The 26572-nt window shown below is 44.0% G+C and overlaps 1 protein-coding gene across 10 annotated transcripts in view; it reads left to right on the top strand.

Moving 5' to 3' along the window:
- The first annotated feature begins 8826 nt into the window (after positions 1-8826).
- Positions 8827-26572, top strand: part of MEIS2 (Meis homeobox 2) — a 173832-nt gene continuing 156086 nt past the window's right edge. For 5 of the 10 annotated variants that reach the window (XM_048305911.1, XM_048305909.1, XM_048305906.1 and 2 more), the window contains exons 1-7: positions 10192-10485; positions 11500-11732; positions 13362-13503; positions 14023-14073; positions 14843-14893; positions 15797-15946; positions 26031-26145. In XM_048305911.1, coding sequence (XP_048161868.1) covers positions 10474-10485; positions 11500-11732; positions 13362-13503; positions 14023-14073; positions 14843-14893; positions 15797-15946; positions 26031-26145 — 754 coding nt within the window. In that variant the 5' untranslated portion in view covers positions 10192-10473. Of the gene's footprint in view, positions 9168-10191; positions 10486-10891; positions 10985-11499; positions 11733-13361; positions 13504-14022; positions 14074-14842; positions 14894-15796; positions 15947-26030; positions 26146-26572 lie in introns of those variants that run through there. The other 5 variants (XM_048305912.1, XM_048305905.1, XM_048305908.1 and 2 more) reach the window with 4 other exon arrangements.

Raw genomic sequence — 26572 nt, 5'->3', positions numbered from 1 at the left:
GTTGAGTTAGCGGGACAACATGCGAAATTGCCAGTGCTAAAGAGATGCGGGGGGATGCTGGCCGGCTCCTTAGTGCCGGGGCGCGTCTTCCCGGGGCGGCACGGCCCGGCGGCGGGGGCTGCGCGGGGGCGGCGGGGGCTGCGCGGGGGCGGCCCAGGCGGGAGCAGCGCGCCCAGGCGGGAGCAGCGCGCCCAGCGCTGTGCCCGCGGAGCCCGGCAGCGGCCGCCCTGCGCGGCCCGGGCGGCTCCCCGGGGAGCCCGGAAACCCTGCCGCAAACTCTTCGGACGTGAAAACGGCGCGGAACGGGGCCGGCTGCTTTGCTGAAGCCAGGCACACGTATATTGAGTTTGTCAGGGATCATAAAATGCGAATTGATTATTCAAACAGCCATTGATTATAAAAGAATGCTTACTGCAGCAATGGGAAAGGTTAAAAGGAAATTGACCCTCTCCGTACGTGACATAAAGTCATTAGGTAAATGAGATATTCATACAGGGTGTAATCAAGGTCATGCTAATTTTATTTGCCGTATTCGACTCAAATCTCGAGCTTCGTTTGGGGACAGCAAATTGTCCCCAAGGGAAATGAACCGCCGGGTAGACCACAGGTGCCGTAAAAAACCAAAAAAACCCTCAGGTAGATAAAAACCGAGCAGGGAAGCAAATTCCCCCGAAGCCCCTTGTCCGTGATGGACCCGAATCCCAGGCCCAGCCCCAACCCTGGTGCGGCCGCGGGGGACGGGCCGGCGCCTACGGAGCTGCGCGCAGAACCGGGGGTCTCCGCAGGGGTCTTTTCACCTCGCTGCTCCCGAGTCCCCTCCGACCGGGGAAAGCTGGGGGTGCGAGCGATGTCAAAGATCCTCGCCTCTCCCAGACAGGATGAGAACATGTAAAAAAATTAGATTTATTTATGCACATATTTATCCCCTCTAATTATAGAAATTAATCCTCTTACTTATGACTAAAAGGTAATGTCTAAGGCATCCCTTTGATGTTTAACAGCATCATTTGTGGCTAACATTCCAACTGATTAAGGAATAATTGTTGTTAAATGCTTTACAAGTGGATAGTGTTTAATTGAGAGGCGTTCATAATTTTACGGCTTACCACAAAATGAAACGTAATTAAAAACGCAGAAACTTCCAACTGATTTTGTTCCAATTATGTTTATTGTTCAGACAAATTACTGCACAAGATGGGGTACTTTTCCCCATGTCTAAATGGCACACGCTTCCCAAATACACCCTTGCAGGTTTTTCTTTTCCAGGTACGGCTTGGGACGGCTTTCTGCAGCCTCCGTTCTCCCCACCCCCCACCCCTCCCCATTATAATTAAATGCTCCAGCCTTTTCTTCTCTCCCCCATGCAACACCTTGGGATGTGAGAAAGTGACGGCAGCTTTCTTCCCTCGGAGCTCGAAGTAATTGTAGAAGGGCTGATGAATTTCTTGAAGAAACACTTGCCACACACTGAGGAAACCATCTCCTAGCAGGATTTTACAAACCAAAGTAAACAAAGCACCCCAGGGGCGATTTCCTCCTTTTGCGCAGCGAACTTCTCAATTTACCTCAGAAGGGATCACAAATACACACGAGAATTACAACAGAAATCATACTTGATTTGGGAAACGTATTCTGGACAAGAAGCAGAGAAATTGAAAGTGTTCAAAGGAAGGGACAGTCATTAAAATACCTGCCAGGCGTGCTGCCATTCCCTTAACTAACCGTCCTTCTTTCCCGCGAACTCAGAAATCTCTTCAGCATCTATTTAAATGTAGATATCCCTGGGGGGTCGGGGAAAGGAAGGGGAAAGAAACCGACCCATACACCCCTCAGGTCCATCTCACCAACACCCTCATCCTCGGAAAGGGGTGTGGAATAAAGTTACTTGCCTAATTTCAGTGTTTGTTCTATCGAAGAGAGTTTATTGTGCAAATGGATTTATTTATTTATTCCTGGGTTTCTCCATCCCTCAGCTAGGCTCTTGGAGAAAATTAGAGAGTTGCCTGAGATCATGCTAATAAATAATCACTCCTTACAGTTAAAGGGAATAATCACATCGATCAGACCCTGATAAAATAGGGGGGCATCAAATGCCCAATGCTGCTTAGAGTTTGCTTTTTTCCTTTGGGCTCCAAACCGTTAGGAAAGGATCAGACACATATTTATTGCTCCTTTTGTCTCCTTCTTTCTAGCGGTACTCAAACCCCTGCGTGTGTGTGCGTGGTCTGGGGGGTTATTGCTCTCTTTGGGAAGGTTGTGGCATTCACAGGTGTGCTTTGGCTCATCACTGTAACCCTGTCCAGTTTCCCAATTCTCCCGGAGGGCTTAATCTAGGTGTGAGAGTAGAAAAGTGTTTAAATTCTACTGGGGAAATAAGCGGGGCCGGGGGAGGGAGGGGGGAGAGGAATTCCCTCTTTTGGTGAGTCAGAAATAGCCCAAGCTTTCCAAAGGGCTGTTTAAATTGGACATAATGGAGCAATACCTCCTTTTTTTTCTCTCTCTCTTTTTTTCTTTTATTTCTTTTCCTTTTTTTTTTTTTTTTTTCCTCTTCAGGTATGAGTGTTGAATCCTTTCATTAAACTGACACAGATTTCCAGAGATGGAGAAAAGGAGGGGTATCTGAGGTGGACATTTTATGTAAATGAGCAAATCCGAAATGTATTACAAATCCACTGTAATAAAACTGACAGTTTTGACAGTATTGACAACATAAATATATGTTGGAACACAGCACTTTCAGACACTTAACCGATGAAGCAATAAAAAGATTCGACTACAATATTTCAAATAATCGACATTGATGTTTTGATACATCATTTTTATACCTCAAATCGATCTATCACTCTATGACCGGTCAATTTTAAGCAAAAATCTGCTGCAATTATTTACGCTATTGCCAATGACGACCTAATAACTGTTTTCAATTAATTACAGCAAAACTAAGCATTATGAGGACTAACCGGCCGCATATTCCATTGTATGGCATTACTTGTATGGAGAGCAAACACATATATGTATATTGCATTCTCTCTGTGGGATCAAAAGAAAGACATACAAAGACTATCACAATCTTGGGGGGGGGAGGGGGGTGGGGAGTGTGGAAATAAAAAGCAACCTCTTTTCGGGAACACACTGCCGGCTCTCACCATGTACTTCGAGGAAACGCTATAATATTTTGTCAGCTCTCTCTCTGTGCAATACCAAACCGGGCTCCTAAGATTTTTTTTTTTCCTTTTCTCTTTGGGCTGTGCACTGAATCCCACTTCAAACAATAGGCCGAGCAGTTCTTGAAAAAAAAAAAGGATATTCGTGCTTCGAGTGATTGTCTGTCTGTTGTGAGAATCTCCGGATCATTTGAAAAGAGATAGGAGTATATTGTTCTCTCCGGACCGAGAACTCCAGTGTAAAAATGAGAGCGCTCCTCTTCTGGAGTTTTATAGGCAGCTGGAGAACAAAAGGGGATATTTTGAGCGTGCTAGATCAGAGCTCTAAGCAGAGTTTGAAGCCTTTGCAGATTCTCTGATATCACACTAAAGCCATTTAGTTTGCCCTAACTGTCCTTTTGGTTACCATGTCATACTGGAAAGATTAATTTTTTTTCATGCTTCGGGCTTCTTCGAACAATTGCAAACTAAATTTCTAACTACCCAGTGCAAGCAGTGTTAGTGGGAAGCCCTGACAAGCCAGGTTTGTGGTTGTTTTCTTTTTTCTTTTTTTTCTGGTGTGTGATGGAAATACACATGTCGACTGTTTATGGTCTCCACTTTTATAAACATTCCAGCCTAAATAAAATAAAATTGAAAAAAAAAAAAAAAATCTGATCTCTAATCTGATTTGAGTGCTTCACACCCACCCGCGTGACATAAACCGGACAGACGCGAAGAGGTTCATCTCTATGCCCTTTCCCACGGCGGGTTTCGCCCCCACAGGGATGGGACACGGGACGGGGCCACATCAGAGTCCCGCGGGAGCTGCCGAGCCGGGGCCGAGCGCCCTGAGGCCGCGGAGCGAGCCCCGTGCGCGGCTCCGCGCCGGCGGCGGGCCGGGCCGTGCGCGGCTCTGCGGGCTGGTGTTGGAGCCCCGCCAGATAGCGCTAGAGGGCTGCTGATGGCAGCCAGCGCCGAGCGGGGCACCGCTAGCGCCGGGCTACAGCCCTGCGTCCCGGGCGAGGAGCGGGAGAAAGGGGGGCGGGAGGGGAGGACGAGCCCGGATCGTTCTTGTTTCGTGCAGGGATGGGGGTTTTTCCCTCTAAAAAAAAAGAGGGGAGAGGGGTGGAAGAAAGAGTAAAAAGCGAAGTTAACAGGTAAGTAAATGAACCTCCTCCTAATCCAGCTCCCAAAGATCTCAGTCATACTGCCGTCGAGGTCAAGAAAAGTTCACCGTGATGGGCTACCATTGACTTTCAGGACTAGAAAGGTTTTCGCCAAATAATAATACATTACTGAAAAGCGAAGTACACTACTGGCAGACCGGGAATCAGGGTGAGGAGCTAAATGAACCCAGTGATCTGCCGAAGCTAAAACGTGCATGATTTCACAGGGGCACCCGAGATGGGACCTCAAAAGTCTTGCAGCTGCGGGAAGTTGGAGGCGAATCAAAGATTGCTGAGACGAATAAAAAGTGACTGAAGTTGTAAAAAGCAACCGTAAGGGCAAAGGAGAGTGTGGTAAAAAGCGGGTTTGGGGGTAGGAATTTAACTGTGGCACAATCCTGATCATAAAAAGAAAAAGGTACTATTTAAACTTCACACTTCGCCTTGCAAGCGAAACAAAAAGTAAAATTCATGTGAATTTCTCAACGGGGTCACTGTGACGTCCCGCATCTAAATTTTAACAGGCAGATTGCTTTCTTCATTAATTATGACACATTGCCTAAAATGATAGTTCAAGATAAAAAGCCAGTTCGAATATGTTAAAATTTTCACTCTGTTACATGATATCCTTGACCTGTCTATGAGGAGTTTTGCTTTCAAATGCAGTCTACGCGTTACCGAACACAATGGCATCATCCAAAATACTTGAACTCAGCACACAAACAAACAAACATTGAATAAAGTTACAAACAAGATTAAGGTTCAAGTTATTTGTCCCTGTAGCAAGGCGTCAATTGTCCTAACAGATGTAGGGACGTTAAGAGGATTTAAACCATGCGAATTTAATAAACCAGATTAGCAATAGGTGCTTTCCACAAATGCTAAGAACTGGAAAGTAAATCTAGCCTAAATTACCCATCGGACTGGAGCATCACCTACAAGGAGACCTCAAAATTTCCTACAGGGTCCAACAGGGTTTCGTGCAAGCATGGCTTGTTTCCCCCTAAAAACTTTCAATTTGCATTAAATCTTGTTCTAGGAGCACACGCGCGTGCAAAACAGCAGTTTAAGGTCTCCGGTGGGATTTATTCTTGAAATCTGAAATATTACCTGTTGTGCCATCCGCTTTTGCAAGGCTGTGGAAAAAGAGAGAGAGAGGGAGGGAGGGAGAGATGTAACGAGCAAGCAAGAGAGGCATGTCTCAAAGCCAGCAAAGGACTAAGATGCCACACTTCGGAAAGGCTGATTGAAAACAGACTCTTCTTAAGTTTTAGAGGATTTTCTCTCTCGCTCCCTCCAAGGGCTAAGAAGCCGATTTGAGAGTTTGAAGGGAATAGGTTTCAGCATCCATATTTGTTCTGGTGCACTTGTAAAATGCGATTTGAAGAGGATCTTTAGCCCTCTGATTGTCTTTGTATTGTTTTTCTTGAAACGGATCTTTTGCCCTTAATGAATCCCCACACAGCTGGACAGCTCCTGCTCGGACACTGAGAGCGCTAACCCCAAACTGACCCCAATTTGACACCACAAGATGAAATTTTACCGCCTGTTAAAACCATTTCCAGCCTCGGCAAAAGGAGCTGGCGGTTGACTGAGATGCACTTCCATACCGGACACCTCATTTCTCTTTGGACTTTTGAGCCGATCCATCAAAAAAAAAAAAAAAAAAGGCAAAAAACCCCCCAGACACCACCCCGACTCATATCTCACACTTTTCCTGAAAACAGCCCTCGCTCTGAAAGTGATGCAGGAGAAATGGAAATTAGCCACTTTAATTTTCCTGAATTACTTTTATTTTTAAAGAAATGTCACCAGTCACGGGGGAGGGGGGGGGGCGGGAGGGGGCTAGGGGGGAGTAAATAAAAAATCACCTAAGTGTGTGAAAGCCCTCACCCTCTGCACGTACGTATCCCATTTGTATCCCATTTTCCTCCGAGTTCCCAACAGCATCTTTGTTAATAGATGAGTACATTCACTTAAGGGCACTAAATTGAGATTCCTTTTTAATGGCTAAACTGTAGCGCTTTATAAACCACGTTCTCTGTGTGCTTTAATCCACTGGGATAGCGATGAGGAAAAAGGCTTCAACTCTTTTCACGTGGAAAAAAAGACACAGGACGAACATGAAAGAGCTTCCTTTACTATATGAAATTTCACTTTCTATCAAGTTAAAATAATTTTTAAAAGTTGGTCCCTGTCCCAGATTACAAACATGCACAGCAGGGCAAGACAACGCAGGGGGTTAATTAGTTTAGGAGGGGGAAAAAAAATTAAACAATTGAAAGGAGCAGCATTGAACACTGAAAAAGTCTTTGGCTGCTTTTTTTCAGCTTTGATTTTAGTCTGTTTTTTCAGAGTTTTTTAATCAAGGCAGCTGAGATCTACAGAGACTTCTGTGAAAAAATAGAATTAGAAAAAAAAAAAGTGGTCTAAAATTATTTTCTAAGCAATAAAATGATTTCTTCTATGTGAGCCAAGTCATCTAACATCTTTTTGAGAAGAAAACTGATGAACTTCTCTTACAGCTTGAGGTCTGAAGAAATGCATGGAGCCTTAAATGCAGCTGGATTACCTTTGCACAGCCAGGTTATAAGGTAAGACCTCTTCTTTGGTGATACTGAAACTATTTCAAAAGAGACACACTTGTACATCTCAAGGGACAAGGCTCTGGGTTTGTGCTGCCACCGTTAAAAAACAAGTTTGGAAGCTACAAATATTTGAACCATGTCCTCTAAGCTGGCTGCATCACAAGCAAATGATTCCATGCAAGTTGAGAAATCTGGCATCTTTGGGGCGCGGGGCGGGGGGGGGGGGGGGGGGGGGTGGGAAGGAGGAGGAAGAAAGAAGGAAAAAAACCCCAAATAACATTCACCGATGACTAGATCTCTTAAAAAAAAAAAAAAAACAAAAAAAAACCCAAAAACCAAACAAAAAAAACCAAACAACAACAAAAAAACTGTTAGAAAACTACAGCTGTAAAAGTAGGAAAGGATTTGCATAACCTACTGCTCTGTAGGTCTCCGCGCACCCAAAGGATTAGCCAAGCATTCATTACCATGAATATCTTGAATTACGTTACCGATTTATACGACAGAGTATAAAATACTGCACAAGAAGACTGGCTTTTTCCCTTCGAAATGAATTGACTTAACCACTGCTTGAAAGAGATCTACATACTAAGGGCTGTTCTACTCACCTCTCTTTACAGTCCCGTGAAAGTCAGTCACAGCAATTCGGTTGCTCTTAGGACTAGCTTTAATCTTGGAGGAGATCCTCTAGGAAAAAAAAAAAAACAAAAACAACCCGTGTCTGCTCTCCGGCTTCTGGCGGGTTTTAAGCAGGATGCAACTCTGGCTAAAAGTAGGAGAGGGACTTTTCTCCGTATTCTCCTCATATCTGTAAATACAGCCCTGCTCTGCAGGGCTCGGCGCTAGCGGAACATGCAGGAATGCCCACTGGCGTTTGTCAGCTCTCCACACTATCTTTCTTTATACGTGAGGGCTGATTTCCCGCAGACATCATTGTTATGATGGCTCATTTAATCAAACTGTTTAATTGCTCCGGTAATCACTATCATCATCACAGGTACTCAATCATTCATCATTTTGGAGGGGTTTATTGACCTCTGGAGCTCATTCCCTTTGCCTATTAAAATCAGGCCAAATATCTATAACTACCCCTTGAGTCATTTTCTTAAAGTCAAAAAAAAAAAACCAAACAAAACCAAACCTCTGAAAAGCATCGTCATCACCACGAAAAGCAAACCAAACCAAAATCTAACGGAATAATATATCTTCTGCAGTGTATTTTCAAAAGCCATCTATGTATGAGGCCACATTCACAACCGGGTACATAATCATTGATAAATCCCACTATTAACGGGATAGTCTGTTTTAGATTTTATGTGCAGGGGACCGTGAACGAGGGTGGGGGGTTGGGGAGGACAAAACTGCAGCAATCGATAGTTTGACCATTGCTCCTCCCCTAAACTTCAAGCATCCCCCATGATTGATGATCCCGGGTAGCTTTGGTAATTGACTGCTCTGAGGTAAGGCATGGTGTAGCTTCAGCGAAGTGATTGGGCGAGAGAAACGCACCAAAATTAACGCGTGTGTGTTTGCCTGTGTGTTTGGAAAAGTTCATTTGGTACTCAAGGGTGGGGGGTGCATCATCTCACTTAATTTGCTAAATAACCCCACTGTAATTAGCACTACCATTAGAAGGCATTACCGAGCTAATACTCCAGCATACATTCCACAAGCTCAACGTCGATAAAGTCCAGCAACACACACACGTAAATACAGCGCTCACCGCCGGATCCGCTCAAAACGAACATGCAAACAGAAATCTACATAACATCTGGATCTCTCCTACAAAAGACTAAGCATGACTTTGTTTTTAAGCCCTTTACAAAGCCTGGCAGCCTAATCGCAAAACTAAAAGGGATTTCCCCCTCTTCCCCCCGCCTCTCCCCGCCTCCCCCCCCCCCCCCCCCCCCCGCTTCAAGACATCCAGAGCGTGTTTGATAGCAGCGATCACTTAATGAAGAGCGGTGCCCAACACGGTTTGAACGAGACGTTCTCTCCATGCCCTGGAAAATTAATTTTTAGAAAAGCACAATGAATTGTCAGAGGGAAGAAGGCAGGCTGGCAGCACGGCGCGCTGGCGGAGCCGGGAGCGCCGGGCCGGAGCAGCCTCGCTGCCGGGGGCAGAGCAACTTTGCGCGGCCCCCCCGCGCGCTGTAGCTCCCGGTGCCCCCGGGCTCGCGCACCGCGCGCGGCAGCGGCGACAGCCGGCGACTTGACCGAGCAGCCCCGCGCGCCGCCAGACGCCCGACACCGCGGGTAATCGGAAGGTATTTTGTTGCTCAAATAATCTAGCGCAAACCAACCCGGGGCCGGGCTTCTACCGCACTTTTCTTCTCGCTCTCTGCAGTTTCCCCTGCCTCTCCCCCCTCTCGCACACACGCACTCTCCCTGTCCTTCCTCCCCTGCCTCCCTCCCTCGCTCCCTCCCTCGCTCCCTCCCTCCCTCCTCCCTCCCTCGCTCCCTCCCTCCCTCTCGCTCGCACGCTCGCTCGCTCCTTCCTACACGCCGTGCTTCGCTCGGGGCAGGGGCTGCTGCGCGGCTCCCCCCGCGCGGCGCCGCGGCCGCCCCGCCGCCGCGCTGCGCATCCCCGGCGCTCCGCCGGCTGGGGCGCCCCGCCGCCCCGCGCCCGCCGCCGCGCCCCGCCGCTCCCCGCCGCCGCCGCTCCCCGCCGCCGCTCCCCGCCGCCGCCGCCGCCGCCGCGCTGCAGGACTGGCTATGGCCACCACTACTTCCGGGTTCCGTCACTTCATTCTCCCGCCGATCAGCGCCGCAAAACTGAGCCTCTTCTATAAGGCAGCCGGCAGCCAACCTGCCAACACTTACTGACACTCACTCATCCCAGGGAGCGAGGGAGAGAGGGAGACAAAATACCTGCCGGGAGGAAAAAAAAAAAAAAAAAAAAAGGAGAGAGGGGGAAGTCCGGGCTTTGCAAACTATTCAATTTTTCTTCGCATCTTTCCCCACCCCCCTTCACAGTACTTTAAAAAAAAAAAAACCAAAACCAAAACCAACAACCCTATAAGCGATCCTAAAAGGCAAAACCCGAGCACGGAGTTACTGGAAGAAGAAACCGGGGTTAAAAAGATTCCTCCTCTCTTCTTCATCATCATCAACCATCATTCATTCACTACCTTGACATTCCCTGGCTTTGATTGACAGCTGGAGTGGCAAAAAGCCATGAGACACGACAGTTTGGTTACATGTGGGTTGCTGACGGGCCGATCGTAACCTTCAGTTTGGGGGCTTGACAATTTTTTTTTTTTTTTTTTTTTTTTTTTTTTTTTTGCGTAGAGAAAGAAAAAAGGAAAAAGAGAGAGAGAAAAAGGAAAGAGAAAGAGACAGAAAAAAAGAAGAAAACACAGAAACTCATCGTGGTTCTTGACTGTTTTTTATATATTGTTGTTGCTATTGTTGTTGTTATTATTATTATTTACCCATATTGGAGGATAGGAGAAGTCTATAAGTGGGTTGCAAAAAAAAAAAAAGGAATCTTCTTCACTCTAAATCACTTTCTTTGCTGGACTGGGATATTAAATATACGACACATCCAGGAGTTTATTGGAGCGCAGACTGATGGCGCAAAGGGTAGGTTTAAATCTCCAACACTTACCTATATATAAATCCTCTCTTAAGAGGGGCCTGTCCGATTTGCTCTCCTCTGTTGCTGATGATGATGGCGGCCACTATTAAAAAATAGCAGCAAAAATTATTCACTGGCTTTTTGTGTGTGTGCATGAGTGTCTCTGTGTGTGTCTCTCTGCAATTGTTCCACGCTTTTTTCCTCTCTAGCTTTTTCCCCAGCAGTGCGATTTCCCTGCTCTCTGCCTGCTCAGTAGCACGGGTTTCACAGGGGAAAGCTTGCTGCTGCTGCTGCTGCTGCCGCCGCCGCTACTGCTGCTGCCTAGCAAAGACTAAGAAATACATATGTGTGTGTGTGTATATACGAATGTATATATATGTATACACATATAGCTGCTTCTTTTTTTGTTTGTTTGGGTTTTTTTTTTTGGTTTTTTGTTTTTTTTTTTTTTTGGTCTCTGGCTTTGACAAGGACAAGGGGAATTGCTACTAAATAATGTTTCTGGTAACTTTCAGATTATTTCCCCCTTTATCTCCCCCCCTCCTCCGGATGCACCCTACCTTTCCTCTCTCCTTTCTAGTGTTGACTTATTTATCTAGTTGCTTTTGATTCTGCTTGTTTATTTTTTTTATTCTTTTCTAATGCAGAGTAACTCTAGTTTCTCTCCTCCGTTTCCTTCCTTTTCATCCCCGTTTCCTTGTTAGGGTTTCTCCTGCCCGTGCTGAAGAGGACCATCTTCCCCCACACACGCAGACAGGCATACACACTTTCCCCTTTTACCTCTCCTTGCACCCCCACTCCTCCCTCAACCCCTCCAGCCCCTGCTCCCGGTCCCAGCTGATTTCATTTTGAGCATTTCTCTCTCTGTTGTGGCTGTTCTTGTTTTGTTTTGCTCTGTTTGTGTCTGTCCGGGTGCTTTACTCTCTTCTGACTTTTGTTGTTGTTTGTTTGTTTTTTTATTCCCCCCTCTCTTCTTCTTTTTCTTTTTCTTTCTTCTCTTCCGGCCCGTTTTTTGACAGTACGATGAGCTGCCCCACTACGGCGGGATGGACGGAGTAGGGGTGCCGGCGTCCATGTACGGGGACCCCCACGCCCCCCGGCCGATCCCCCCGGTGCATCACCTCAACCATGGGCCGCCGCTCCACGCCGGACAGCACTACGGCGCCCACGCCCCGCACCCCAATGTCATGCCGGCCAGCATGGGCTCCGCTGTCAACGACGCTCTGAAGCGGGACAAGGATGCGATCTACGGGTAGGTGCCGCCGGGCCGCCCGGCGCCAGGGCCCGGCTCCGCAGAGCTGGTGCCCGCGGAGCGGCCGGGGCAGGAGCGGGGCAGGCGGGCGGCGGGGGCTCCCGCGGGGCCGCGGCGGCAGCGGCCAGCCGGGCCCCGGAGCGCAGTGGGGCGGGGGAGCCCGGAGGGTCCGGGGGGAAGGCGGCGGCCGGGCAGCCCCCAGCCGCCCGCTCCGGAGGGAGACCCGCGCGGTGGCACTGCCGTGGCCGGCGATCTCGGGACGAGGGCGATCCCGGGACGAGGGCGATCCCAGCCTGACTCAGCTGAGGTGCCAGCACCCACGGGAAACGGGTGTTGGAAAACAGACCTCTTGGGGAGAGAGGATGGGTTGGAGAGAGGTAGTGTTGCCTTGTCCTTCCATTTTTCTTTATTTATTCGGATTTTTTCTCTTTTGTGTTTGGGGGAGGGGGGGGCTTTTCTTACCCGTGGGGTTTTTTTCCTTTCTTGGAAAGGCCCCACTTAGGAATTAGAGACGTCTCTCATTGCTCTGGATTTTAGTTGGAGAAGTGTTGTTCTGGTGTTCTCCTCTGTGCCATAATACCACTCTTCCAACTTTGTAAATAAAGAGCTATTCACATCGCGGAAGGTAGTAAGAATAAAAGGGATTCACTTCTTGCAAACAACTCTTCCCAGAGACAGAAGACATAAATACATTGGGGGCAATGAGCTGAATTCTCTATTTAAGAAAGAAAGAACATGAGGAAAAAGAAACCTATACCCAGCAAAACTCAAGCCTTCACCAGGGCTTTGCTTGGAGGGAATGACACCGTTTCCCTTCAGTGCCTTTTGGAAAAAATACTAACTGATCCTAAAAGGAGAGCTAGTAACATCTATGACAGAGTGTGGGGCCTTGATCAGACACCAAAGGGGAAAAGAAACAAATGCATGCTTACTACTTAGCACGCAGATAATTTTTTTTTTTTTTCTGACTACACCAACTATGGGAAAATATTTCGCGAAGTGCTCCCTTCCTCCACCCCCTCCCCAGCTCACTTATCTGGACAGATGGTATTTTACTTGGGTGTGCTTCCTAAGCCAGGAAACTTCACCACATTTTTGCTAGCAGGCCCCTTGAAAAATAAAATTACGTATTAAGTAGTTTGCAGTTTGCCTAGCTGTGCTCTCGTTTTAGGTCATAGCTGGAGGGTAGGGATGGGATCTTCCAGGTTTTGCGGTATTTTAAGCTGTGGCAAAAGTGTAACATTCTCAGCTGAGCTGCTGCTTAGCACGTTCGGTGCCTTGTGCGTTTAGAGAGGTCACTTTTGTCCTCGTCGGTGAGGACTGCACGGGGGATGTGGTTCGGGCATTGCAATTTCAAAATTAAAAAAAAAAACAAACCCAAACAAACAAAGCAACAACAGCCAGCTCACCACCAAACCCAGCATTTTTATTTCAAAATGTGGTTCTCCACTGCTCTGCCCGGAGCATTACTGCGAGACTGCAGAGTGTGGCTGTGCCCGTGTGTCCGTGTCTGTGTGTCCGTGCATTAAAAAAAAAAAAAAAACAACAAAAAAAAACTTGTTGATTACAGCTCTTCTTTCCCCCTCTTCCCCACCCCCTCCCCTCTCTTTGTGTGCCACTGCCCGGTAGGCACCCGTTGTTCCCCCTCTTAGCTCTGGTCTTTGAGAAGTGCGAGCTGGCGACCTGCACGCCCCGGGAGCCCGGCGTGGCCGGCGGGGACGTCTGCTCCTCCGACTCCTTCAACGAGGACATCGCCGTCTTCGCTAAACAGGTCTGGCACCTTTCCCCCCGCCCGCGACCCTCACCAGCTCTCCCGCCGCCTCCTCAGCGCCTCGACCCGCACGGCCGGGTGCTGGCAGGGGCAGCCTCCCTTTGCCCCACCCCCCCCGGGCGCCCCTCTCCGGCGGGGCGGGGGTGCGCTCTGGTGGCCCGGCTGGCCCTGACCCCCGCCTCGGCCGGCAGCCCCTTCACGCTGCCGGGCTGGGACTCCCGGTCCTTGCCCTCCTGTATTAGTGATAGGGAAAGGTAGCTGTGGCCGAGTTTTGGAGGCAGAGAGAGCGGGAGGCAGGCAGGGGAGCCAAAGGAGAAGGCTCCCGTGGGACGGCGGCCGGCTCAGTGCCGGGCCGGCAGGAGCGGAGCGGGCTCCTCTCCATAGCTCGGTGGCCCAGGGCGTTCAGCCGGATTTTGGTACCGGCCGGTTTTGTCAAAGGGATTTTCCCCCTTCGGGCGATCCGTTTACGGGGCTAAAGACAGAAGCTGTAGTTCACGCCGGTTTTCCTTCTTCTTGCAGGTCCGCGCCGAAAAACCACTTTTTTCTTCAAATCCAGAGTTGGACAATTTGGTAAGGCCTGCTCCCCCTTCCACTCCACTCCCCTCTCGCCCTTCCCGACCCCTCCGCCAGCTGCCGGCAAGCGCCCTCCTCCGCCCCGGGACCGGGCCGTGCGGTGCGGCGGGGCAGCGGCTGCCGGTCCGGGCACCGGGCTGCACCGGCATGGGAGAGGGGCGCCGGCCGGTCGGCAAGTTGCCTTCAAGGGGCTTCAAAGAGCTTTACTCTTAAGGCCAGTCAGAGCAAAGTCTCAAGCCCCGATGCATTGCAAAGCTGAGTTTGAAAGCCACAGGAGGCTAAAGTGAAGGAAGTAACTGCTTAAGAAGAGAGCTGGAGATTTCTAATGTAATTCTTTTGCTAATGTGAACGATTTCAATATTCAAAGTGCCTAAATCCGCTTGTAGAGAAGATGCCAAACTATTCAAACACACAGTCACCCCCCTTTCTCCTGCGGGCGGGGATGGGGGTGGGAGCGTGTGTTTGACTTCTCTGGGGACCCTCAGGGATGAGGGCCGGGGTGCTGAGAGGGGAACGAGTAGAGGAAGAGGTTTTCTCCAAGATCGCGGTAATAGAGCACTAATCACCGCTCCTGGAATAAATATGATAAAAATCAAGTGTTTAGGTTAAAGTTGATCAAAATTGTTGAAGCGTGACCAATGAGCTAAAATCCTGGATAATGACCGCGCGCCCTGACAATCCCCTTCTCCCCCTTTTCCACTCGGGCTCTGCCCAGCCCCTGTGCTCCTGTCTCCCACGTAACCCCTTGCTCAAAACTTTCTTGCAGATGATCCAAGCAATACAAGTACTAAGGTTTCATCTTTTGGAATTAGAAAAGGTAAGAGCCACGGAGGTGGGCGGGGGGGAACGCCATTCCCTGCCCCCTCTCTCCCTCCGCCCCGCCCGCCCCCCCTCCCGGCTCCCTTCCTCCCGACTCCCTTCCTCCCGACTGTTTGGGCTGACTTGTAAACATGGCCAGAGAAGATAGGGGTAATGCAGTGTGACACTGTAACCTGTGCCATCAGAGCATGTGACACCGACAGACATGCCCAGACCATTTTTTTCCCTTTTTGAGCGTGTGTAATTTCAATATTTACTAATATTAAATATTAAACCCCTTTAATCCTTACGGCTTTCCTCACTTTCCCACTCAGAAATATTATGTTTAACAAAAAGAAATGAAAGCACTCGTTCCCCTCTCCAGCTCTGTCAGGCACATTAACCCCAAGCAAGCACTAAATGTTTGGAAGAGGCAGGGGCCCCTGCGAGGCGTGGGCAGGGGCTGTGCCCTGGGACGAGACTGGCTCTTCCCACAACCTCAGCAAGTAGCTTCGTTTTACTGCTCCCGGCCATTTAGACCTCTTTTTTAGCCCCGGTTTAAATTGATCCCGTCCCGAGTGGCTAGTTGTACCTGTCTGGGTTGTGTATGCTCCGGGGATACCACCTGGGTTCAGCCCCCAGTGTTCCGATGTTATCACCAAATCCGATTTTCTTCAGCACACAAGTCCGAGCCCACTATCTCTCTCTCTCTAACTTGTTGCTGCGGCAAGTCTCTAGAGAATAATATGTGCTGCAACAATTTCTCTATTGTTTCCTTGCCTTCAACTATTGTCCCCCTTAATTAGAGTTACTTGTGGAGTAGATCAGAGGGCTGTTCTTGCTCCAAAAAAAAAAAAAAAAAGAAAGTTGAAATACAATATTTTGCCATTATTGATTCTGTTATTCTTGTTATTCTTTTCAGGTTCATGAATTGTGTGATAACTTCTGCCATCGGTACATTAGTTGTTTGAAAGGAAAAATGCCAATAGACCTTGTTATTGATGAAAGGGATGGCAGCTCCAAATCAGACCATGAAGAACTCTCAGGATCTTCCACAAATTTAGCCGATCATGTAAGTCCTTCTGTTTTCTTTATGACACTTTTAAAATCTTTAGGCTACTTAGAGGACCTGTTCCTGATTTCCTTGCTTTGCTGGTGTTGTCTATTAGTATTATTACTACCTTAACCTCTTGCAAGCTCGAATCCCATCTTCACACTTCCTTCCCTCTCCCTTTGTAAAGTTGTAGAAATGCAAAAGGTTCCTTCAGTTTTCATCTGTAAAGCATCGAGTTTGCAATGGTTTGTAAAGTTTCCTGGTCTGGGCGGCTTGGAGAGCTAGCGAACTGTCGGTTTGATGTGGGGATCGGTGCTTTCTCCTGCTTTTGCCAACTTTGTAATCAATGCATCAATGTAAGGAAACACAGACAAGAAAGTTAGGAAGAAAGTTTGGTGATTTGCTCCCCCCTCCCCTCTCGTGGGGATGACAAGTGATGAGAATTATTGGCAATACTACACTGCATTAAAAAAAAAAGAGGTTAGCACATTAGAGTTTCCAATGCTTTTGCTTTATAGCAACTTATTGTCAGAATATGGACTTACTGCCAAACGCCTGAAGCATCTTCATAATAAAAGACAGTAACCTTGATGAAGCAATTATTAACAATGTATTACAGAAAGTTGGAGAGAATGATGATTGAGTAACCGTAGGTTAGCGGTTGATTTTTAACACTTTAAGAGTTGGTGAATTAGTGTAATGGGTGTAGGACTGAACATTGGTGCGTGTGGTGAGGAGAGTGCCTTTGTTTTTCCGGGTTTTGGAGCGACTCTTGTGATCCTTCAAAAGATGTAGATGCAGAGAGACTTTGGGATGTGAAGGGAAAGATTGCAGCTGGTACCGCAGAAAAGGGAAGGAATAGCTTTGGTTAAAAAGAGTGGGTGTGAACTCCACTTTATTTATAGGAACGCATCCCTGGGGGGCAAAGAGGTTTATACAGTTTTAGATTCAATTGAACTAATAATCTAAATGATAGAGTCTAATATTTTAGCAGTTGAAATATTAATTTAACACCCAGTGTGAAGTTAACCATGCTTTCTGCACAGGCGCCTGCCTTTATTTCCCAGTGTGTTAAGAGTAGCTGGAAGCCCAGGGAGAATGAGCTTTCTAGGAGCTTTTGTTTCCTTTGAAAACATGTTGTTTTTGTGTGTATTTGGTAATTACATTAGACCTGGACTGAAGCTGAATTGGGAGATAAAATAATAATAAATTCTTCTAAATGTCCCCCTTCTGGCATGGCTTAGTTATGGGAAATATTTTTGGACTCAAGCCTTAGCTTTCATTTTCTCATTTGTATTCAGTAAACATTGCATGACAAGGTTTGTGCTATGTTTTACATTTTAAATCTATTATTTTGAGAGAAAAAAATATATGCAGAGCTTCCTTAAAGTTTCTCTGCTTATCAGCTAACTCACATGTAGGTAATAAACTCCATGAGGCATGACACAATTTCAAAAATATTTGTTTCATGGCATTTTACAACCCTAAATTCGTGGGCATAAGTATTCTGGGAGAGTACTAGAAAAGAAATTGAAATGAGTGGCAACCTGAAAGATAGTGAGTCACTGTGTAAAATTTAGAGAAACAGGAAAAAAACCCAACAACGTGTTTCTCCAGTGCAGTTTCTTTACAAGAGTGTGTTTCAAGTGGAAGTGTAGAAATGGAGCATGCTTATGTTTATACTGAAGAGATTAGATAAACTAGCCTGTTTAGGGTTCTGGCAGATGGCAAATGCTCAAGCCAATTTGCAGTGCTCCATTATAATATTTAAATTCACACACAATGATAGGACAGGAGTGGAGGGGGTTAGCATTTTGATAATTTGGTAACTATTATCTTCCCTAGAAGAATCTCCTCTTGCTTTTGTGGCCCCAAAAACAAACTCAAATAAATATGACAACCCATTTATCTTGCACCCGTTAGGGTTTACCACTTCATTGGGTATTATAATTTAAAGCCTTTTATTTCCTGGAGATTTGAGCTATAACGTTTTTACTTTAGCCCCCTGCTATTTGTTTTGAAAGGAAGCAATAATTTGTGCAACCAGAACACCAACTGGGAAATGAAGAGTTGTATCACATAGTTACATTTTATTCATGCGTTTTGGGAAATGTGTCTCCTTATTGGATTTTTTTTTTGTATATTAGCTTGTTTTCCTGACAAAACTTTAACACCTTTTTATAGCTTAGTCAAACTACCATGTTTTATATTTGCAAGGTTCCAGCAGAAAGAAATGCACTTTTATTCATAGAAAAGTAGAAGCTTTAAAAAAATGGCTAATAAAAACATGCAAGTCTATTAAAAATGAGCTATCATTTTTGAGCATCTACCTGAAAATGTAGCAGTTCAAGCATGCAAATTTGTCCAATTTGGCTCTCCAGGTTTATTTTTTTTTCATTTGCCTTGATATGCATATTTAATATATAGCCTTAGGCTAGATCTCATTTGGTGAAAGTTGGTGCAGGGGTGATGATGAGCCACTTCAGAAGGACAGAGACAGCATGTTGTTTCCTCTGTTTTATGTATTGGCCCACTATTCTGATCCACGGGTCTTCCCCTCATGGTTTTATTTGCACATGAAATACTAGGAACATTTCAACTGATTGGCTATGAATAATGATAGCCCAAAAGAAGTGTAGGTTAATTTGTTGTGTGCCAAGGTTTCTCTTGTGGAGGTGACAGTTTGTGACAGCTGTTTGACACCCCAAAAATTCATACCCCTCTATTGTTATTAAATGGTGTAAAGTTACCCTCTGTGTGTTTAATGTGAATATGAGGAGTGATAGTAGTGACAGTGGCAGTGCTGAATTAGGAACTAAGGCAGCTCTCAGCTTTATTGTTTTTCTAGACCTTAAAACAGACATGAAGGAAAGTAACGGAAAGAATTGTAGGATTAGCCAATATTTACCATAAGACTTTAAATGGGGTACTCAAATATTGCATGCTTCCCCTTTCAAAATCTACTGCTCTGCTATTTATATAACTTAATTGGAAACCAAACCCAAAAACAACAAAGGAATAAACTCTTCAGAGATACACCTGTGCTGAAAAAAGGAGACAGCTGTAAGCGGCTGTGCTGTACATGTTTGGTAATAAATGTGTTTATTGAATTTTATTTTAGTGCGCTATTAACTGTTATGTAATGTAGTTAGTGTAAAGGGTCCAGGGACTTGGTAGATCAAACAGTGCAGTGCTGGCCACAAGAAGCTGAAACTTTTGTTATTACTCTGCTGTGTTTAGTAAATATAACAGCCCATAATTAGTGTTTGAATTTTTAACACCCTTGGTTTTTTTTATTGCTCTGAGGTATTAGCTGTAGATGGGAAGAAGGTAATCATAGCTATGCCCTGGCTGAACCAGATTAGTTAGGGGAAAAAAAAGATAAGAAAATAGAGAAAAAACCCTTTGCAGCTGCAGTTCAAGTCTGGTTTCCCAGCACAGACAATTTGTTATTGTTCAAAGAAACATATTGGGCCCTATCCTGAATTCTGTGTTCAGCCTAAAATTTCTGATGAGACTGTTGACAGATTTTTTTTCTCATTTCAAGCTATTCAAATCAGAAAAACACAATGCTCATAACATTTGGAGATTTTAAAATTTTTTTGAACATATGATAACATTTTGTACTTTAATTACATTTGTTTTGTAGCTGGCCTCACCTGGTGTCATACAATTGTTCCTTTAGCAGAAACCTGTTTTGAAGCCTAGTAATTCTCCCATAGAAATTTATGGCTCCCCTTCCACCAGCTTTCGTGGGAACAGGATCAGGGCCTCAGTCTTTTTGATATTTGTTTATATGTTTTAGTCAATTTGTAGCTCAGAGATAATAACATACGGATCATAATTCCTAAAGTATAATTAAAATGGATAGAAATATACATACATCTCTTTAAAAAAAAAAAGACTTGACAGATTAGAAATCCAGCGTCTTAGCTATAGAAGAGAAAGATTAGTCTGAGTATTAAACCTTTCAGCTCTCACATGAGGAGATACTTATTTAGTACTTTTGGATATCCAGACAACTTAACATTTCTTTAATATTTCTCCTCAAAGAATGGTCTGTGCAAATTCCTGGCATTTTGCAGATAAGAAAAAGTAAAAATAGTGTAGTACATATCTGTTCCAGTAATATAATGAAATCGCTAGGTAAGGTTTCACTGAGTAATGAAGCAGTAATTTGGGGGCCTGATGCTAGAATCTCCAGGTGTGCCACGCTTTTGTGGACTTCAGTGGGAGTTTTGAGAAACACCAGATTAGATCCCAAAGATGCCCTTTCTGTCTGTAGTGTGTCAGAAGGAAAACTAAGTAGCTAGCTGCAACAATAATAAGGCAAACTTACAATGTGGCTTAAGACTTAGGACACTGCGGTAGGCCCTGTGCTTTCTGAAGGGGCAAGGATCATCAGGAACTTTCCAAGACTGTAGATAGTGTTGTGCATTCCTGCTTTTTGATGGGCCGAGGTACATTTCTGTCAACAGCTGAAGTCTCAAATTTGAGTCTACAGCTCAAATTTGAGTGTTTTAATTTCAATCTCTGTTCTCTCAAAATGAACCAATAATGTTTTTCACTTTCTGTTTGATGACTGTGTTCCCTTTTTGGTTTGAGTTTTCTATCAGTCTAGATGAAGTGTAGCTACACAGAATGACACAGAAGGACAATTAAAAAAACCCAACAGCCCCCTGATTTTTCAAGTCTCAGTTCCTTGGTGACAGGTGGATTACATGTCTGATTTCAATCTTAATTAGAAAACACAAAGCACGCAGCTTTACAGAACACTGCCATGTTCTAGGAGGGTCAAAAATTGCTCCTGACACTTCCTCAAATGCAAAATCAAGGCACAAAAATTAAAACTTGTACATATATACAAAAATATCTGATAGATTGCAGTGCCTTTTTTATTGTTTCGATTGTGTAATTTTAGTACAAAAAAGTAATCATATTAAGTAAATATTTGTAGAAAAATAAACCTTAGTAATAACAGTAGTCTTTTTTAGAAAACATATATATTATGTCAAATTAGAGTTTTTCATGTCTTATTTGCTTATTAAAAGTTTCTTTGAGTAGCAAGTTTACTTTTAAAGGCACTTGACATGATCTCTAAGATACCATCCTGAGCTGTACATGCACGAAACATAGACGCAGATACACACACAGAAACACAAGTGCATGCATGTGATAGATTTCCGTGTCCTGCATAGTCTATCGTATTTTCATATATGGCTGTGGCTAGATACAGATTTTTGGGGTATCAGTCATGTCAGTCATTCCGCTCTGTTTACATGTGTTACTTGTAAGAACAAGGTGAGCAGGATTTGGATTGTGTTTCGGGGGGATAATGCCATCTCTATCAAGTACTTCAGTTCAATTTTGTGTTTGTAAAATTAATTTACCAGACCTTTGAGTCCAACCACCTTTAGAAACAATAAGCTTTATATCCATTGTAGTTTCTTTTATAAAAACAAGTTGTGTTTTGTTTGTTCTTTCAAGATTAATGATTTTGTTAATTTCATCTGATAAAATTATATTGGGGCCTGATCCTGTCAGAGTTGTAGTCTTGAAACTTCAGTTAAAATCTGAAAGTCAAATCCTGCTCAGCTTACTCACATGGGTATCGGCTGGCCTGATTGATTTTGCTTCCCAGTTATAAATAAGAAGCAGATTCCTTATGGTTAATTGAGTCTTTAATATCACCATAAAAAGCAGTATGAGATCAGAATCAGCCCTAGCAGGACTACATACACTCACAAAAAGCTAGCCAGACTTTGCCCAGCAGATATTTTGGACATACAAAGTAAGAATTGCAATTTATCAGAAGCTCATCTTATATCAAATTTCTCTGTTACAACATCTCTGTTCAAGAAATCCTGTAATAGTTAAAAACTCTTATGGTTTCCAGCAGATTTTCAGCATCAACAAAAGAGTAATGTGTCAGATAGGCTTTGTATGCCTTTTTTCCTTTCTGTTGCTCTTTTCTAGCTTTAGCAAAATTCAGTGGTGGTGCTAAATCAATTTTTTTTTTTAAACTTTCAAGGGAGAAACCACTGGTAAAATTGTGTTTTCTAGGGAAGGCCGTGTGTGTAAATGAGAAACAGTGGATAGCAGTGGAGTGATCTCCTGTGGCCCTGCTAGTACAAGCTTTCCCCATATTGTCTCCTGCTTTTATATTAATTACAACTTGCATTATCAGCTGTGAGTCTGTAGCCCAGCAAATAGAAAATACTGCCCCTGGAGACATAGCTTCTTGTATCTATTTTCCATCTCCTTCTATTGTGCTCTACTCAGTATTCACTGCTTTTCTCCTAGTAACACTGCTCTTTAACACAATTAGGTAAGAGCAAGAGGAGTACCATATTTGGCTCCCAATTATTAAAACTACTGGGAATAGACACATGTGTGCTGTTCACTTTCTAGGGTATCTGGCATTAGTTTAGGTCATATATGTGTGAAATTTTTATGGTATGCACACGTACACAAAATAGGCAGTTGCATTTTGGCAGACACCATCCATACTCTTCAATGTGTTTCTGCAAAGTATATTACTAAACTTGCAAGAAGAAAAAAGAAGCCATGCTAGCAGTTTGTGTAATTTATCTAAAGCTATCTGTTCAGTTTCTTCTTTTCCTTATTTTTAAAATTTTTTTTCCGTATGATAACTCCATACAAATTTCTTTGGAACTAACAGAAAAATTGCAGCTAATATTAGTGGGCTTTAGACTAGGATCTCTTCATGTACCTCAAAAATACTGATGAAGTTTTCCAGTGAAGCACACTTTAGAGGTGCCATTCGGGTTTTTTTGTTTGTTTTTGTTTTATTTTTGTTGGGTTTTTTTTTTTCTGGTGAAGATGTGCAAGAAATAACTACTTATGATTAGTCATTTGTCAAAGAATTTTTTTTGAGGGCTGTGAGGTTGGAAATGGTCTAGGAGAGAAAAAGAGCAGTTCACTGACTTGTACAATGATCTTAGTCCAAAGCAAAAGAGTGCTGCGTTTTTATGAGTCTGTAAGCTCCACCCCTAAAATTATTTGTCATTTTTTATAGTATTAAACTCTAGCTATTTTTCTCCCTTTCAAATTCCTTCAACATTCTACTGTTGCATTTAGTAAGTATCCTATCTTATATTTCCTGTCCTTCAACTAAATTTTGCCAAAATGCTTCCTCAAGAAAACTGTGTCACAAGAAATACATTGAATTCTCAATCAATACAGTTTCTCTTTCTCAAATCGGATCTACAAACTGAGGTCAAGAACAACTCAGCCTGGTAGAGACAGCAAGTGTTTTCAGCTGTGGAAAGACTCATTCAGTGATCCTTTCCACATTTTTACGGCTTTGAAACAGAAAGGCCAGTCTAGCTTTTGAAATATTGTATGATAGGTTTTGGATGGCATTTGCCTTAAAACATAGCCGAGCTGTTACCAGTTAATTATTGTAACTTTCATACATGTGATAAGGAGCTCCAACAGCAGCCAGCGCAAGAGAGCCCTCAGTACACAAAATTAGCATAACTCACTGTGTTCCCTGAAAAGTTTAGCCTAGGTGAACATGTTGCAATTACTACGTTTTCTAAAAGAAGGTTCCAGCACGATGTTGTTGGAGGGCTAAACTCATGCTACGCTATTGTTTCTTTTCTTTTTCATGTATTTCTTCTAGCTCTTTATCTGATTACCATCCGGCAAACAGCTGACGCTAAGAGGCTGCGGAGGGCTGAAGAGCTCCTGTCTGCTGTTTGCCTTCAGCTTGAAGCTATTTGAGTGGCTTCCTAAGTCAGAGATAAAAAGAGAAGCTCATAGGCACAACTGTGTTTTAATCCAGGCTGTAAAGAAACTTGCATAGTTTTTGCATTTTATTTCCATCTGAACTTTTTGCTAACCTTATTTTCAACTTTTTGTTCTTTTTAATAACATCTGGGCTGCCTCAACTTTCAAGAGTTCCCATCTTTCTTTTTGTGTTTCTCTTCACCTGACTGAAAAATGATGGTAAAATGTGGGGGTTTTATTTGTTTTATTTTCTTGGTGGTTTTTTTTTTTAATGAAAATGTGGGGAATAACAGTATTCATTAGAGAAAATTAACACAATAACCTCAAAGAACATAAAATACTATTGTTTGGTGGCATTTTTTCCTGTTATAGTTCTCTGAGAGGAAAAGTAGATCAGTCTTCTAGGTTTTGGAGGGGGTGGTGATTTTGTGCCATAAGTGCTGTTGTGATACCTGCTGTGCTGACAGGTGAGGGAAATTTCAGATCCTGACCTGTCTTCTGATTTTACTCCTGTCTTCCTGTCATGGAACCACATACGTGGGTGTATGTGTGTGTCTATCTTTGTAAGGTGAAGGGGATTTGGATCCTTCTTACCCTTTAGTCACCTGAGACTTTACTGGGAACCTTTTGAAGTCATGGGCTCTTTCCTTTGTCTCTGCTGCGAACCAGGTCAGGCCTGTCAGATTTATGTTGCTGGGTATTGTAGCAAGCGGTTACTTGGCAGTTCTATTCTGCGTTGCTATACAGCATGTGGTACTAATCAGTGCTAGAAGATTACTTTGAGATGTTTCAATATAGATTTTGGGACTTGGTCCCAATCACACACTGTATTTTACAATGGGTAAATCAGTTGATTATGTTGAACTTATTCCTACTACACATTGATGTAGCTGAGGTCAGAATCAGTCCTGCTCAAAGAATTTATCCAACTTGTCACTTGCTGCTTTCATCTTCTCCTCATGCTTTAATAGTCTAGTGGTATTTCACAACACAGATTTAAACCACAATCAAACTTAAGAAGCTTTTTTTTTTTTTTTGAGAGGATATTTGTTGGTTTTTTTGTATTTGAATTATTATAATGTGCTTGATTTAAGTTGTTGCATACAGGTGACAAGTAATGCAAGTCCAACCCCTGCTCTGATCTGTTTCATGTGTTCTTGCTCTCCTTTTCTGCCAGAGGAAATTCCATCTCTTGCCTGCCTTCATGTGGTGCTGATAAAGCTCTTCCTGTACAGTAGAATTCCTGTTTTCCTTTAAGCAACAGCAGGGTATTGGGAATGATCAGGAAAGGGGAGGAGGACAGGAGGAGAATACATTCAACAAAGTAGCACTAAACTGTAACATTAAGTTTTCCTCACTTATCCTTTTAAATAGCAGCTCCTCTCTCTGGGAAAGCCAATACCCAATAAATTAGAAAGTATACATGAATTATGTGACTTAAGTACAGTAGTTCAGCTCTTAGCCAAGTTTTGCAAACTTTGTAAGTCTGTCTTCTGCATTCCCTTTTGTAGTGTTTTATGCATAGTAATGTGGAAAGAATTACATAAAAATCACTATACATGTTATTTTATATAATCACCTGGTGGTTATTCTTGACAATTCTTGTAAGTGAACTGTTAGAGTGATAAATCTAGAAAGTCTCTTGAAATGTGTCATATCAAGGTGATGGCTGGGGGTGAGGAAGCATCTTTCCTGGTATATAATGTCTTTCAGAGAAAGCTTGCTTTTTCCCCTCAAAACTTTGATCTTGTTGGAAGTTTTTCCAGCATTTAAATGGGTGACAGAGTGGTTAGGGAATGAGGGCACACTCCTCTTCCATGCATGTTCTCCTGTACTTCTTGAAACATTTTCCCTCCTATTCTCCCCTCGCAGCTGTAGTCAGTGTGGAAAAACAAAGTGTGGGGAGATAGTTTGCATACCAACTATCCTGATCCTAATGAGAGCACTTAGTATCATAAACTATGTAGGTAGATGCTCTTCCCTCCCCTGCCCCTCCACTACCCTGTAGAGCTCAGTGAGAAACTGTATTTACAGGTTTTTTGTCTCTCCTGAAATATTGTTATGCAGTACTACTCAAACAATTAAATCCAGACAACTCTGTGGAAAGTTTAAAAAAGAAAAAAAATCTGTCTTATGTGTTAACAAGTAAATCTTTGTATCTCCTCTGCTTGCCTTTGCTGAAGAATTATTACACTGTGCAAATAGTATAGGTGTTTGGCACATTTCACAAATGCTAATGTGTATACTTTCTTCCCCTTCCTCCCCTCTTCTCCTGGTTTGCTTTCTGTTCTTCATTTGCTATTGGAATGGGAACCGTGGAAAAAATTCCTTGGCACTCTGACACCAGAATCCTTCATCTTGGAGAGACCACGATGATGCAACCTCAACGCACTCGGCAGGCACACCAGGGCCCTCCAGCGGGGGCCACGCTTCCCAGAGTGGAGACAACAGCAGCGAGCAAGGTAAAAGGTCAAACTTTTTCCCTCCACAAAGTAGGCATGACTAAAATAACTCCAGCTTTTTTCATTAAATCAGTACATCTGCCTTAGAGTAAACATGGAGTGGCAGACTTGCAGTATAATCAGCTGTAAGTTAGGGAGACGGTATTTCCTTTTCCTAACCCACTTAGCTGCATTTTATTATTATTTCAAAGTGAAATATCTAATCTTCAAACAAGCTTTGTAATAACAATTGATTAGTTCTGCCAATTCCTTTACAAATTTGGTTATCTACAGTTTATTTTTGTGTGGTGTAAGTAAATATAATGACAGACATACTCTCCAGCTGCGGTGCAGTTGTTTGAGTTAAAGATGGGTTAAAGAGTTTAACCTGCAGTTTTTTCTGGGAAAGGGACTTCTATGTGAAGTTATGAAGCTGCTAAATTATATG

Source organism: Corvus hawaiiensis, chromosome 6 (genome assembly GCF_020740725.1).
Source record: "Corvus hawaiiensis isolate bCorHaw1 chromosome 6, bCorHaw1.pri.cur, whole genome shotgun sequence".
NCBI lineage: Eukaryota > Metazoa > Chordata > Aves > Passeriformes > Corvidae > Corvus > Corvus hawaiiensis.
The sequence above is the reverse complement of the archived record's forward strand: the minus strand, read 5'-3'. Positions and strand labels throughout refer to the sequence as shown.